General features: G+C 44.4%; 1 protein-coding gene across 1 annotated transcript in view; it reads right to left on the bottom strand.

Annotated features, from left to right (window-relative positions):
* The window catches only part of LOC138671647 (uncharacterized), a 108,820-nt gene that overhangs the window by 18,277 nt on the left and 74,797 nt on the right, over window positions 1–15,746 (bottom strand). The window contains exon 7 of the mRNA XM_069759818.1: window positions 1,121–1,244. Coding sequence (XP_069615919.1) covers window positions 1,121–1,244 — 124 coding nt within the window. The remainder of the gene's footprint in view (window positions 1–1,120; window positions 1,245–15,746) is intronic.

Genomic DNA, 15,746 nt, shown 5'->3' with positions numbered 1-15,746 from the left:
TTTAATTACCGTCTTTTCTGCTATCTAGCACTAAATTAAATATAAATATATATTCATGTGTGTCTCACTGACATATATATATATGTATATATACATATATATATATAAAGAGAGAGAGAGAGAGAGAGAGGAAAAAAAACCAATCAGCACTCCCAATGTGAACACGTGCAAGCTGCAAACTGCAACATACAGAGAGAAAAAATCACAGCAGCACATGTATATGAATCGGCCATGTGAAAACACAAACAAATATACATTTCTCAAAAATATTTTTTGATAAAAAAATTTTCAAAAATTTTTTTTTAAGAAAACTTACAGTTAAAGATGAAATGGAGATTCTTAGCGCATAAATTGGCCAATTCATGTGTGCCCATCAACCACGGCAATGTGATCTCCCCCTGATGGGTCCTACTCTACCATAGATGCCACTCTTGGGCCACCAGCCTACAACTCTGGACCAAACATGTCACTCTGGGCTAAGCCTACAATTTATGGGCAGGTTGAGTTGATTATCGCCACCTGCAAGGTCAATGGGAGGAGTGCAAGAATCTCCATTTCATCTTTAACTGTAAGTTTTCTGAAAAAAAAATTTTTGAAAAAATTCTTATGAAAAAATATTTTTGAGAAATGTATATTTGTTTGTGTTTTCACATGGCCGATTCATATACATGTGCTGCTGTGATTTTCTCTCTCTCTCTCTCTCTCTTTCTATATATATACCTATTCTATGTGTACACATTTATTCTACCTATTCTATTCTGTCAGTGTGATTTTACTGTACACCGCGCTGAATTGCCGGCTTTTCTATAGAACACAGGTGCGTATTTCTCGCAAGTCACACTGATGGTCCGTGTGTAATCCGATTTTTTTCTCGCCCCCATAGACTTTCATTGGCGATTCTCGGCCGAGATACGCTGACAGTCGCAGCATGCTGCGATTTCACTCGGATCCTGAATACGGCCGAGAAAACAACGGATAATAGGAGCTGCCCCATTGATTAACATTGAGCCGAGTGCTATGCGATTTTTTATCGCATTGCACTCGGCCGTATTACGGTCTAGTGTGACTCTGGCCTTACTGTGTGAACACAGACTATGATACGTGGTCTTTTAGCACTTACCTCCACAACAGCATTCTCAATAAGGCCAGAAATTGGGGAGCGCGTTGCACTTCTCAGCTTTAATTCATCACATCTGTGCTCCAGTGTTCTACCATAACGTTCCCTTGCTTCTTTTTCTATTATGCTGCAAAAATTATACAAATATGAAATTTCAGCAACTATAAAGTTACTTTCATAATTGGAAAACGATTCTATAAAAGTTATGGGTGATATTCTATTGTTATAATTTTGCAGGCTAAGGCTAAACGCAGGGCCGTATTTAGATTTTCTTCCCCCCAAGCACTTTTAGTGCTGCCTCCCCCATTGGTGAGTATGACACTATCCGCAGTGACTTTGGCAAGAATCGCTGATGTGAAAGTCGCCTTTTGCAGCAGATCAGGCAGTTTTTCTGCATCTGCCGCGTAACGGATCACTTACGGCAACACTGCGTTTGGTTTCATTAATTCCCTATGGGATTTGCGGTACTTGCTGTGATCTGGGAAATGCGGTACCATACCCCCCAACTTTTGAAGAAGGGAAAAAGGTGTAAAGGTTGCGGCTCACGTAGTGCGCCGCGGCAAATTTTGGGCCACGCCTCTGACTACACCCATTTCACAACTAATCACACCCATATCCAAGTCCCAACCACACCCATTCAGCACTGCTGATCACACTGTTTCATATACAATAATTAAAACCAAAAAAATATGGCCACGCAGTGCTCCATACTGTATAATGGCTACGCAGTGCTCCACATACTGTATAATGGCCCTACATGATGCTCCATACTGTATAATGACCACACATGATGCTCAATACTGTATAATGGCCACACATGATGCTCAATACTGTATAATGACCGCACATGATGCTCCATACTGTATAATGGCCATACATGATGCTCCATACTTTATAATGGCGCCACATGATGCTCAATACTGTATAATGGCCGCACATGATGCTCCATACTGTATAATGACCGCACATGATGCTCAATACTGTATAATGACCACACATGATGCTCCATACTGTATAATGGCCGCACATGATGCTCAATACTGTATAATGACCGCACATGATGCTCCATACTGTATAATGACCCCACATGATGCTCCATATTGTATAATGGCCACACATGATCCATACTGTATAATGACCGCACATGATGCTCCATACTGTATAATGGCCGCACATGATGCTCCATACTGTATAATGGCCACACATGATGCTCCATACTGTATAATGACCGCACATGATGCTCCATACTGTATAATGGCCCCACATGATGCTCAATACTGTATAATGACCGCACATGATGCTCCATACTGTATAATGACCCCACATGATGCTCCATACTGTATAATGGCCGCACATGATGCTCCATACTGTATAATGACCGCACATGATGCTCAATACTGTATAATGACCGCACATGATGCTCCATACTGTATAATGGCCGCACATGATGCTCAATACTGTATAATGACCGCACATGATGCTCCATACTGTATAATGGCCATACATGATGCTCCATACTTTATAATGGCCCCACATGATGCTCAATACTGTATAATGGCCGCACATGATGCTCCATACTGTATAATGACCGCACATGATGCTCAATACTGTATAATGACCACACATGATGCTCCATACTGTATAATGGCCGCACATGATGCTCAATACTGTATAATGACCGCACATGATGCTCCATACTGTATAATGACCCCACATGATGCTCCATACTGTATAATGGCCACACATGATGATCCATACTGTATAATGACCGCACATGATGCTCCATACTGTATAATGGCCGCACATGATGCTCCATACTGTATAATGGCCACACATGATGCTCCATACTGTATAATGGCCACACATGATGCTCCATACTGTATAATGACCGCACATGATGCTCCGTACTGTATAATGGCCCCACATGATGCTCAATACTGTATAATGACCGCACATGATGCTCCATACTGTATAATGACCCCACATGATGCTCCATACTGTATAATGGCCGCACATGATGCTCCATACTGTATAATGACCGCACATGATGCTCAATACTGTATAATGACCACACATGATGCTCCATATTGTATAATCCCCCTCCCCTCCTCCTGTATGCATGGCTCATAATTCCCCCCCCCTCCCTATGCATGGCTGATGGCTCATAATTCCCCCCCTCCCTATGCATGGCTGATGGCTCATAATTCCCCCCCCTCCCTCCCTATGCATGGCTGATGGCTCACAATTCCCCCCTCCCCCCCTATGCATGGCTGATGGCTCATAATTCCCCCCCCCCCTCCCTCCCTATGCATGGCTGATGGCTCATAATTCCCCCCCCTCCCTCCCTATGCATGGCTGATGGCGCTCATAATTCCCCCCCCTCCCTATGCATGGCTGATGGTGCTCATAATTCCCCCCCCCTCCCTATGCATGGCTGATGGCGCTCATAATTCCCCCCCCTCCCTATGCATGGCTGATGGCGCTCATAATTCCCCCCCTCCCTATGCATGGCTGATGGCGCTCATAATTCCCCCCCTCCCTATGCATGGCTGATGGCGCTCATAATTCCCCCCCCCCCTCCCTATGCATGGCTGATGGCGCTCATAATTCCCCCTCCCCCTCCCTATGCATGGCTGATGGCGCTCATAATTCCCCCCCCCTATGCATGGCTGATGGCGCTCATAATTCCCCCCCCCTCCCCTCCCTATGCATGGCTGATGGCGCTCATAATTCCCCCCCGTCCCTATGCATGGCTGATGGCGCTCATAATTCCCCCCCTCCCTATGCATGGCTGATGGCGCTCATAATTCCCCCCCCTCCCTATGCATGGCTGATGGCGCTCATAATTCCCCCCCCCCCCTATGCATGGCTGATGGCGCTCATAATTTCCCCCCCTCCCTATGCATGGCTGATGGCGCTCATAATTCCCCCTCCCCCCCTCCCTATGCATGGCTGATGGCGCTCATAATTCCCCCTCCCCCCCTCCCTATGCATGGCTGATGGCGCTCATAATTCCCCCTTCCCCCCCTCCCTATGCATGGCTCATCTCTCCACCCCCTCCCCGCTCCTTCTCCCGGGCCATATTGCATGGCGCGGGTGGCTTCCCATCCTCCCCCCGCCCCCCGTCCCTCATACTCACCTGTCAGCTGCCTGTCTGTCCCACACGCCGCGCCGACATCCCTCCGGCTCCGGCTCTGTCCCGCGGCGCCGCAGCGCCTTCTTCCTGAGTGAGCGGTCATGTCGTACAGCTAATTAAGGTCATGAATATGCGCATATTCATGACCTTAATTAGTGGTGCCACGTGACCGCTCACTCAGGACGCGCTACAGACGCTGAGACCAGGCATCGCTGGAGCAGGTGAGTATCGTCTTCAGGGAGGGTGGGTGGTACTTGGAGGTGGGGGGACTCGGAGGTGGGGGCCTGGGGGGACTCGGAGGCGGGGGGGGCGGGGCCGTCGGGCGCGTTTTTGACCCGGGCCGGGACTTATTAAAAAAAAAACACACCTTGCTCAGGTGCCGCCCCCCGCAATGTCGCCGCCCTAGGCACGTGCCCTCGCGTGCCTAGTGGCAAATACGGCCCTGGCTAAACGTCACGTCAAGTGGGACCTTTTGAGATGTTGCAGTCAAAAATGTAGGTGCACGCACCTGTATTCCTATACAATTTGAGAACAACATTCACAGACTGTCAAAAAAATAGTTTCCATTGTATCTAGATTTTATTTATTTTACTCACGTATATAACGCCATTAATTCAACAGCGCTTTATTATTATTATTATTATTTATTATTATAGCGCCATTTATTCCATGGCGCTTTACATGTGAGGAGGGGTATACATAATAAAACAAGTACAATAATCTTGAAAAATACAAGTCACAACTGGTACAGGAGGAGAGAGGACCCTGCCCGCGAGGGCTCACAATCTACAAGGGATGGGTGAGGATACAGTAGGTGAGGGTAGAGCTGGCCGTGCAGCGGTTTGGTCAATCGGTGGTTACTGCAGGTTGTAGGCTTGTCGGAAGAGGTGGGTCTTCAGGTTCTTTTTGAAGGTTTCGATGGTAGGCGAGAGTCTGATATGTTGTGGTAGAGCATTCCAGAGTAGGGGGGATGCACGAGAGAAATCTTGTATGCGATTGTGGGAAGAGGAGATAATAGGGGAGTAGAGAAGGAGATCTTGTGAGGATCGGAGGTTGCGTGCAGGAAAGTACCGGGAGACGAGGTCACAGATGTATGGAGGAGACAGGTTGTGGATGGCTTTGTACGTCATGGTTAGGCTTTTGTACTGGAGTCTCTGGGTGATGGGGAGCCAGTGCAGGGATTGACAGAGGGGAGAGGCCGGGGAATAGCGGGGGGACAGGTGGATTAGTCGGGCAGCAGAGTTTAGAATAGATTGGAGGGGTGCAAGAGTGTTAGAGGGGAGGCCACAGAGCAGGAGGTTACAGTAGTCAAGGCGGGAGATGATGAGGGCATGGACTAGGGTTTTTGCAGATTCTTGGTTTAGGAATGTGCGGATCCGTGAAATATTTTTGAGTTGGAGGCGGCAGGAAGTGGAAAGGGTTTGGATATGTGGTTTAACCCCTTCATGACCCAGCCTATTTTGACCTTAAAGACCTTGCCGTTTTTTGCAATTCTGACCAGTGTCCCTTCATGAGGTAATAACTCAGGAACGCTTCAATGGATCCTAGCGGTTCTGAGATTGTTTTTTCGTGACATATTGGGCTTCATGTTAGTGGTAAATTTAGGTCAATAAATTCTGTGTTTATTTGTGATAAAAACGGAAATTTGGCGAAAATTTTGAAAATTTCGCAATTTTCACATTTTGAATTTTTATTCTGTTAAACCAGATAGTTATGTGACACAAAATAGTTAATAAATAACATTTCCCACACGTCTACTTTACATCAGCACAATTTTGGAAACAAAATTTTTTTTTGCTAGGAAGTTATAAGGGTTAAAATTTGACCAGCGATTTCTCATTTTTACAACGAAATTTACAAAACCATTTTTTTTAGGGACCACCTCACATTTGAAGTCAGTTTGAGGGGTCTATATGGCTGAAAATACCCAAAAGTGACACCATTCTAAAAACTGCACCCCTCAAGGTGCACAAAACCACATTCAAGAAGTTTATTAACCCTTCAGGTGCTTCACAGCAGCAGAAGCAACATGGAAGGAAAAAATGAACATTTAACTTTTTAGTCACAAAAATGATTTTTCAGCAACAATTTTTATTTTCCCAATGGTAAAAGGAGAAACTGAACCACGTACGTTGTTGTCCAATTTGTCCTGAGTACGCTGATACCTCATATGTGGGGGTAAACCACTGTTTGGGCGCACGGCAGGGCTTGGAAGGGAAGGAGCGCCATTTGACTTTTTGAATGAAAAATTGGCTGCACTCTTTAGCGGACACCATGTCACATTTGGAGAGCCCCCGTGTGCCTAAAAATTGGAGCTCCCCCACAAGTGACCCCATTTTGGAAACTAGACGCCCCAAGGAACTTATCTAGATGCATAGTGAGCCCTTTAAACCCCCAGGTGCTTCACAAATTGATCCGTAAAAATGAAAAAGTACTTTTTTTTCACAAAAAAATTCTTTTAGCCTCAATTTTTTCATTTTCACATGTACAACAGGATAAAATGGATCCTAAAATTTGTTTGGCAATTTCTCCTGAGTACACCGATACTTCACATGTGGGGGTAAACCACTGTTTGGGCACATGGTAAGGCTCGGAAGGGAAGGAGCGCCATTTGACTTTTTGAATGAAAAATTATCTCCATCGATAGCGGACACAATGTCGCGTTTGGAGAGACCCTGTGTGCTTAAACATTGGAGCTCCCCCACAAGTGACCCCATTTTGGAAACTGGACCCCCCAAGGAACTTATCTAGATGCCTAGTGAGCACTTTAAACCCTCAGGTGCTTCACAAATTGATCCGTAAAAATGAAAAAGTACTTTTTTTTCACAAAAAATTTATTTTCGCCTCAATTTTTTCATTTTCACATGGGCAATAGGATAAAATGGATCCTAAAATTTGTTGAGCAATTTCTCCCGAGTACGCCGATACCTCATATGTGGGGGTAAACCACTGTTTGGGCACACGGCAGGGCTCGGAAGGGAAGGCGCGCCTTTTAACTTTTTGAATGGAAAATTAGCTCCAATTGTTAGCGGACACCATGTCGCATTTGGAGAGCCCCTGTGTGCCTATGCAATGGAGCTCCCCCACAAGTGACCCCATTTTGGAAACTAGACCCCCCAAGGAACTTATCTAGATGCATACTGAGCACTTTAAACCCCCAGGTGCTTCACAGAAGTTTATAATGCAGAGCCATGAAAATAAAAAATAATTTTTCTTTTCTCAAAAATGATTTTTTAGCCTGGAATTTCCTATTTTGCCAATGGTAATAGGAGAAATTGGACCACAAATGTTGTTGTCCAGTTTGTCCTGAGTATGCAGATACCCCATATGTGGGGGTAAACCACTGTTTGGGCGCACGGCAGGGCTCAGAAGGGAAGGCACGCCATTTGGCTTTTTAAATGGAAAATTATCTCCAATCATTAGCGGACACCATGTCGCGTTTGGAGAGCCCCTGTGTGCCTAAACATTGGAGATCCCCCACAAATTACCCCATTTTGGAAACTAGACCCCCAAAGGAACTAATCTAGATGTGTAGTGAGCACTTTGAACCCTCAAGTGCTTCACAGAAGTTTATAACGCAGAGCCATGAAAATAAAAAAAAAAAATTATTTTCTCAAAAATGAATTTTAGCCCGCAATTTTTTATTTTCCCAAGGGTAACAGGAGAAATTTGACCCCAAAAGTTGTTGTCCAGTTTCTCCTGAGTACGCTGATACCCCATATGTGGGGGTAAACCACTGTTTAGGCACATGCTGGGGCTCGGAAGTGAAGTAGTGACGTTTTGAAATGCAGACTTTGATGGAATGCTCTGCGGGCGTCACGTTGCGTTTGCAGAGCCCCTGATGTGGCTAAACAGTAGAAACCCCCCACAAGTGACCCCATTTTGGAAACTAGACCCCGAAAGGAACTTATCTAGATGTGAGGTGAGCACTTTGAACCCCCAAGTGCTTCACAGAAGTTCATAACACAGAGCAGTGAAAATAATAAATACGTTTTCTTTCCTCAAAAATAATTTTTTAGCCCAGAATTTTTTATTTTCCCAAGGGTTACAGGAGAAATTGGACCACAAAAGTTGTTGTCCAGTTTCTCCTGAGTACGCTGATACCCCATGTGTGGGGGTAAACCACTGTTTGGGCACACGTGGGGGCTCAGAAGGGAAGTAGTGACTTTTGAAATGCAGACTTTGATGGAATGGTCTGCGGGCGTCACATTGCGTTTGCAGAGCCCCTGGTGTGCCTAAACAGTAGAAACCCCCCACAAGTGACCCCATTTTGGAAACTAGACCCCCAAAGGAACTTATCTAGATGTGTGGTGAGCACTTTCAACCCCCAAGTGCTTTACAGAAGTTTATAACGCAGAGCCGTGAAAATAATAAATACGTTTTCTTTCCTCAAAAATAATTTTTTAGCCCAGAATTTTTTATTTTCCCAAGGGTTACAGGAGAAATTGGACCACAAAAGTTGTTGTCCAGTTTCTCCTGAGTACGCTGATGCCCCATGTGTGGGGGTAAACCACTGTTTGGGCACACGTGGGGGCTCAGAAGGGAAGTAGTGACTTTTGAAATGCAGACTTTGATGGAATGGTCTGCGGGCGTCACTTTGCGTTTGCAGAGCCCCTGGTGTGCCTAAACAGTAGAAACCCCCCACAAGTGACCCCATTTTGGAAACTAGACCCCCCAAGGAACTTATCTAGATATGTGGTGAGCACTTTGAACCCCCAAGTGCTTCACAGACATTTACAACGCAGAGCCGTGAAAATAAAAAATCATTTTTCTTTCCTCAAAAATGATGTTTTAGCAAGCAATTTTTTATTTTCTCAAGGGTAACAGGAGAAATTGGACCCCAGTAATTGTTGCGCAGTTTGTCCTGAGTATGCTGGTACCCCATATGTGGGGGTAAACCACTGTTTGGGCACACGTCGGGGTTCGGAAGTGAGGGAGCACCATTTGAATTTTTGAATACAAGATTGGCTGGAATCAATGGTGGCGCCATGTTGCGTTTGGAGACCCCCTGAAGTGCCTAAACAGTGGAAACCCCTCAATTCTACCTCCAACACACCCCTAACCCTTATCCCAACTGTAGCCGTAACCCTAATCACAACCCTAACCCCAACACACCCCTAACCACAACCCTAACCCCAACACACCCCTAACCCTAACCACAACCCTAATTCCAACCCAACTCTAAGGCTATGTGCCAACGTTGCGGATTCGTATGAGATTTTTCAGCATCATTTTTGAAAAATCCGCGGGTAAAAGGCACTGCGTTTTACCTGTGGATTTACCGTGGATTTCCAGTGTTTTTTGTGCGGATTTCACCTGTGGATTCCTATTGAGGAACAGGTGTAAAACGCTGCGGAATCCGCACAAAGAATTGGCATGCTGCGGAAAATACAACGCAGCGTTCCCGCGCGGTATTTTCTGCACCATGGGCACAGCGGATTTGGTTTTCCATATGTTTACATGGTACTGTAAACCCGATGGAACACTGCTGCGGATCCGCAGCGGCCAATCCGCACCGTGTGCACATAGCCTAATTCTAAAGGTATGTGCACACGCTGCGGAAAACGCTGCGGATCCGCAGCAGTTTCCCATGAGTTTACAGTTCAATGTAAACCTATGGGAACCAAAAATCGCTGTACACATGCTGCGGAAAAACTGCACGGAAACGCAGCGGTTTACATTCCGCAGCATGTCACTTCTTTCTGCGGATTCCGCAGCGGTTTTAGAACTGCTCCAATAGAAAATCGCAGTTGTAAAACCGCAGTGAAATGCGCAGAAAAACCGCGGTAAATCCACGATAAATCGGCAGCGGTTTAGCACTGTGGATTTTTCAAATCCGCTGCGGAAAAATCCGCATAGGACCAGAATACGTGTGCACATACCGAAACCCTAACCCTAACCCTACCCCTAACCCTACCCCTACCCCTACCCCTACCCCTACCCCTACCCCTACCCCTAACCCTACCCCTAACCCTAACCCTACCCCTAACCCTAACCCTACCCCTAACCCTAACCCTAGTTCTTACCCCAACCTTAGTGAAAAAAAAAAAAATTCTTTATTTTTTTTATTGTCCCTATCTATGGGGGTGACAAAGGGGGGGGTCATTTACTATTTTTTTTATTTTGATCACTGAGATAGGATATATCTCAGTGATCAAAATTCACTCTGGAACGAATCTGCCGGCCGGCAGATTCGGCGGGCGCACTGCACATGCGCCCGCCATTTTGGAAGATGGCGGCGCCCAGGAAAGAAGACGGACGGACCTCGGGCGGCCAGGTAAGTATAAGGGGGGGGAGATCAGGGCACGGGGGGGGCGTCGGAGCACGGGGGGGGTGGATCGGATCATGGGGGGGGTGGATCGGAACACGGGAGGGAGGATTGGAGCACGGGGAAGGATTGGAGCACGGGGTGGGGGATCGCTGTGCGGGGGGGTGGATCGGAGCACGGGGGGGGGGGGGTCGCTGTGTGCGGGGGGGGGATCGGAGTGCGGGGGGGTTTGATTGCAGCACAGGGGGTGTGATTGGTGCACGGGGAAGCGGACAGGAGGACGGGGGAGCGGAGCACAGGACGGAGGGGAGCGGACCACAGATCGGAGGGCTGGGGGGGCGATCGGAGGAGTGGGGTGGGGGCACATTAGTATTTCCAGCCATGGCCGATGATATTGCAGCATCGGCCATGGCTGGATTGTAATATTTCACCAGTTTTTTAGGTGAAATATTACAAATCGCTCTGATTGGCAGTTTCACTTTCAACAGCCAATCAGAGCGATCGTAGCCACGAGGGGGTGAAGCCACCCCCCCTGGGCTAAACTACCACTCCCCCTGTCCCTGCAGATCGGGTGAAATGGGAGTTAACCCTTTCACCCGGCCTGCAGGGACGCGATCTTTCCATGACGCATATGCTGCGTCATGGGTCGGAATGGCACCGACTTTCATGACGCAGCGTATGCGTCAAAGGTCGGGAAGGGGTTAAAGGAGAGATCAGTGTCAAGGATTACCCCAAGACAGCGGGCTTGTGGGACTGGGGAGAGTCGAGCTTTACACACATTATCATCACTGTCCCCATTGGGACTCACAATCTAGATTCCCTATCAGTATGTCTTTGGAGTGTGGGAGGAAACCAGAGAACCCGGAGGAAACCCACGCAAACACGGGGAAAACTTCTGGCAGATGTTGTCTTGGTGGGATTTGAGCCCAGGACCCAATCTCAGTTGTATTAAAAAGGTATACTCTAGCTTATGAGACTCAGTTGTAGAGCCAAAGGTATACAAAAAGAATATCATCATGCTAGACATTTGCCACTTAAAGGCGCAAATTGATTATTAAGGAGGACATTGTTTATCCTCTTAATATATTGCAGTCATCACATTATACAGCACTGTGCACTTACAATTGCTCATTTTGCCTTTCTACCCAGCTAATTCTTCTCTTTTCTCTGCTCTATGTAAAACAGGAAATCTCGTCTCTGCTTTTGTCATTCCTCTCTTCAACTTCCGACCCAGCCGCTCAACTCCTCACCCTGCAAGAAACGTTTGCAGTGAATCATGACTCATGAAGGGAAAATTGACCTCATGTTTCTACATAGAGCTTGGAAAGATTCAGCTATTCAGTTTTTATAATGTGATGTCATAGCTATAATGGAAAACAGAAAAATTAACAGAGTAGAAAGACAAAATGAGCAATTGTAAGTACACAGTGCTATGTAATATGATTGAAATATATTAAGAGGATAAAAATGTTGTTGGGAGTGCTTCTTAAAGGGGAATGTGTCTTTCAACTAAAGCTGCACCGACTGTGCCTCTATGAATGAAAGCCAGATGCTGCCAGGAAGAATAAAATTAATTTCTTCCCAGTAGCCAAGCTACCAGTGCAGCGGCCACATGGCCTTAGAATGCTATTAACCTCTTATCTACAGGTAATAGCGTTTTTCGTCATGTCAGGTTCCCTTTAAGAATCTTTTTGGTTGTTTCTTTGCAACATCTTTACCGTCACCATTTTTTTTTCTCGCAAGGTCCCTTTAAGAATCTTTTTGGTTGTTTCTTTGCAACATCTTTACCGTCACCATTTTTTTTTCTCGCAAGGTATAAACTAGTGAGTGGCTTCCAAGCTGCAGCTGCCTGAAGAATGGGAACGTCATCTTTGCAAAGTTAAAAGCGGTAAAACAAGCTCCAAATACTGAACATATGAACATCAAGTCGATTTTACATTGCAATCCAAATATTCGTTCTTTTTAAAGATTAGCACTTTTTCAAGATAGGCTATGGAGCGTACCTGCCTGAAACAGACCCCAAATTTGCTTCTAGTCTATAGCAAAGGGTGGTTTCAAGTACAACAAGGCCTATTGATATAGTTTCAGTTTTTGTTTATCCTTATTCTTATTTTACCAAAACTTGGCTTTCTTCAGTTATTACAATTTTGTCTCAAATGGAAAAAAGGCACTCTAAACATATCAGAAATCAAACAATCAGTAGGTATTGATAACGACTAAAAGACAACATTTTCCACTGGATAACAGTTATCACAATATATTTTTCTTCTTCGTAAGACAAAACATTCTGTTCTTCCCCAGGATGAGACAGACGGTGCTGACTCTGAAATCTGCCGCAGCACAATGAAAAGTGATAGTGTTAACCAGCTCTAGCTTTCAGATGTTATCGCTGCCTGATAATATGGAAGGCATCTTGTGTTTTCTACCGATGGAATATATGATTCTTCCTTACTGGTGTAATTTAGCCAATCGCCATTCCTTGAAAATGCAGTCATTCTTGGAAAATCCTATCTATAGATTTGAGAAGTAGCTAATCATATTCAGCAGTTGTTAAATTTGAATTCCTGGAAATAAGGTTCCTTAGGGAATAACAAAAGACTCGCTGGCAGCACTTCTGCGCGGCAGAAAAAGTGGAGAATATCTTCTGCAATTTGCACAACTCTCACTGCATTTTCCAGAGTACTGCTGCATCTTTTATCAAAAGGTCAGAATCATTCTTGTCATCCTGTCGGTAATTTGATTTGCGACTGCAAAATGTCTGCTTTACATGTATTTTGTTGCACCAGTCTATCCATCAGAGATGCTGAGCTGAGTGACATTGATATTACCGTCATTGGATTTATAAAGGGTAAATAGGTTATACTTGATTTAGGATCCATTTATCTCAATTCTTCTGTTTTATCTACTATACACGTAGATCGAGACATAAGGGTTCAGAAAAATGTACTACAGCGGTATGGAAACACAAGGTAATGTTATTTGTCTTCCATTTGAAGCACATTTTCACTTAAAGGGAACCTGTCACCTGAATTTGGCGGGACCGGTTTTCGGTCATATGGGTGGAGTTTTCAGGTGTTTGATTCACCCTTTCCTTACCCGCTGGCTGCATACTGGCCACAATATTGGATTGAAGTTCATTCTCTGTCCTCCGTAGTACACGCCTGCGCAAGGCAAGATTGCCTTGCGCAGGCGTGTACTACGGAGGACAGAGAATGAACTTCAATCCAATATTGCGGCCAGCATGCAGCCAGCGGGTAAGTTTGCCTTGCGCAGGCGTGTAGTACGGGGGACAGAGAATGAACTTCAATCCAATATTGCAGCCAGCATGCAGCCAGCGGGTAAGGAAAGGGTGAATCAAACACCTGAAAACTCCACCCATATGACCGAAAAAAGGTCCCGCCAAATTCAGGTGACAGGTTCCCTTTAAAGGGGTTGTCTCATCACTGCTCCTTTAACATGAAGGCTGCAAACATCGATTATTTAAAAAAAAAAAAATTACTGATGGTTGCTCATCTTCCCTGCAATTCCCCCTGTAGATGAAATGTTGTACTACATGCAAGAGTAAAAAAAAACAAAACACATAATCACATCCAAACAAATGTAACAAATTGTGGTGTTTCCTGATGACGAAGTCTTAGAACTTTGAAATGCATTGAATAAAACCACACTTTATACTGATAATACACCTGGACTTCCAGTTATTCAGCAGCGCAGAGTAAATCCATGTTTCACCCACTTGTTTTTTTCCTTCGGTTGGTCACTATTGGACCCGTGAATCTGCTGCAACGAATACTTCTAAAAGCTAAATTTTAGCCCTATCTGGTGAGTACAATTCAGTCATATGAAACCATTTGTATCCCGGATAAGACCCTATTTGCGCTATTTTCTCCAGCAGCACTCATGTGATTTTTTTAATTAACGCATATTTGAAAAAAGATTTGATAATGACATTAAATTGATAGAGACTGAAGATTAAAATACATTTTAGTTTCAAACCACCCTTTTAACTAGAGGAAAATAGGATTTAGCTATATTCTTTTTTTTTCATTATTAAAAAAGCAGCTATGGACAGTTGGAAGGAGGGAATTATAATGATGAAGGCAGTTACCACCCCAGTAACTACAGGGCGACAGAGGAAATAAATCAAAGTATGTCTGGATTGTACATGCCCTGAGTTAATTTTATATACATAGTCCAAAGAGAGGTAATGTAGGGTTTCATTTTTGGCAGATGGGCTCACACAATTTGATCAAAAAGTGCAATAAGAATTTCAAATACATAAGTATAGTCTATGAAGGAATATTGCAAAATTAATCTATTTATTGTATGCACTTGAAGTACTGTTATATACTGTTGTATTCTATGCTATTGCATTACAGTACACGCAATTTGCACCTGTGCAAATATTTCATCAGATGCGCTGATCTGTTCCATTTATTGCATTGTTACATGTTGGTGTGGTGACTGTTGCCATCTTGGCTGTGGACTCCTCCCCCGTGTCCAAAGTTGATTTTAATTAGAGCAGAAAATAACAGGATCCCACTTGCCATGTAATCCCTTTAAAAGTAAATATGCCAACTCGAATTTATAAGCATATTATTACATGCAACCATTAAAAAAAAACTACAACCATAGAACATGGGTCAGCAAGCATTTCTGATCCATAGAGGTGGATCAGAAACATTACTAAGAAATCAGCATTTTAATTGATATGCAAATCAGGCTAAAGAACTGTTTGTAAAATTGAAGCTTCTGTCACTCCAGCTCTATTCCATTCCCCTGTCGCCTCCTCCTGCTTGACTGATATCCTATATTTTGTTTGATTACATGCGGGAATAGAACTGGAGTGACAGAGGCTTCAGATTTACAAATATCTCTTCTGACTCATTTTCCATATCAATTCAAACATTGATTTCTCAATAATGGAGGAACAGACTGGTTACGTAAGGTACAGTACATGTGCATAGCAACAGTTTCATAGCAATTTGACTAGTTAAGCCACTAGACAAATTTACCAATTTTTCATGTCGAATTTGACTTTTTTTTTTGTGGTGACGATATCGCCTGTCATTCAATGTTACAAAATAACAGCTATAAGCATGGGCAGCCTAAGAATGAGTGCTCAGACATTCATTTATACAGTCAGTTGCTTCTGACTTTTGTTTCAAAAAGTTATAGGGAAACTGATCTCTGAATGAGTGCTATTGTTTTTACATGTAACCACA

This window comes from Ranitomeya imitator, chromosome 3, assembly GCF_032444005.1.
Source record: "Ranitomeya imitator isolate aRanImi1 chromosome 3, aRanImi1.pri, whole genome shotgun sequence".
In the NCBI taxonomy this organism is placed as follows: Eukaryota; Metazoa; Chordata; class Amphibia; order Anura; family Dendrobatidae; genus Ranitomeya; species Ranitomeya imitator.
The sequence above is the reverse complement of the archived record's forward strand: the minus strand, read 5'-3'. Positions and strand labels throughout refer to the sequence as shown.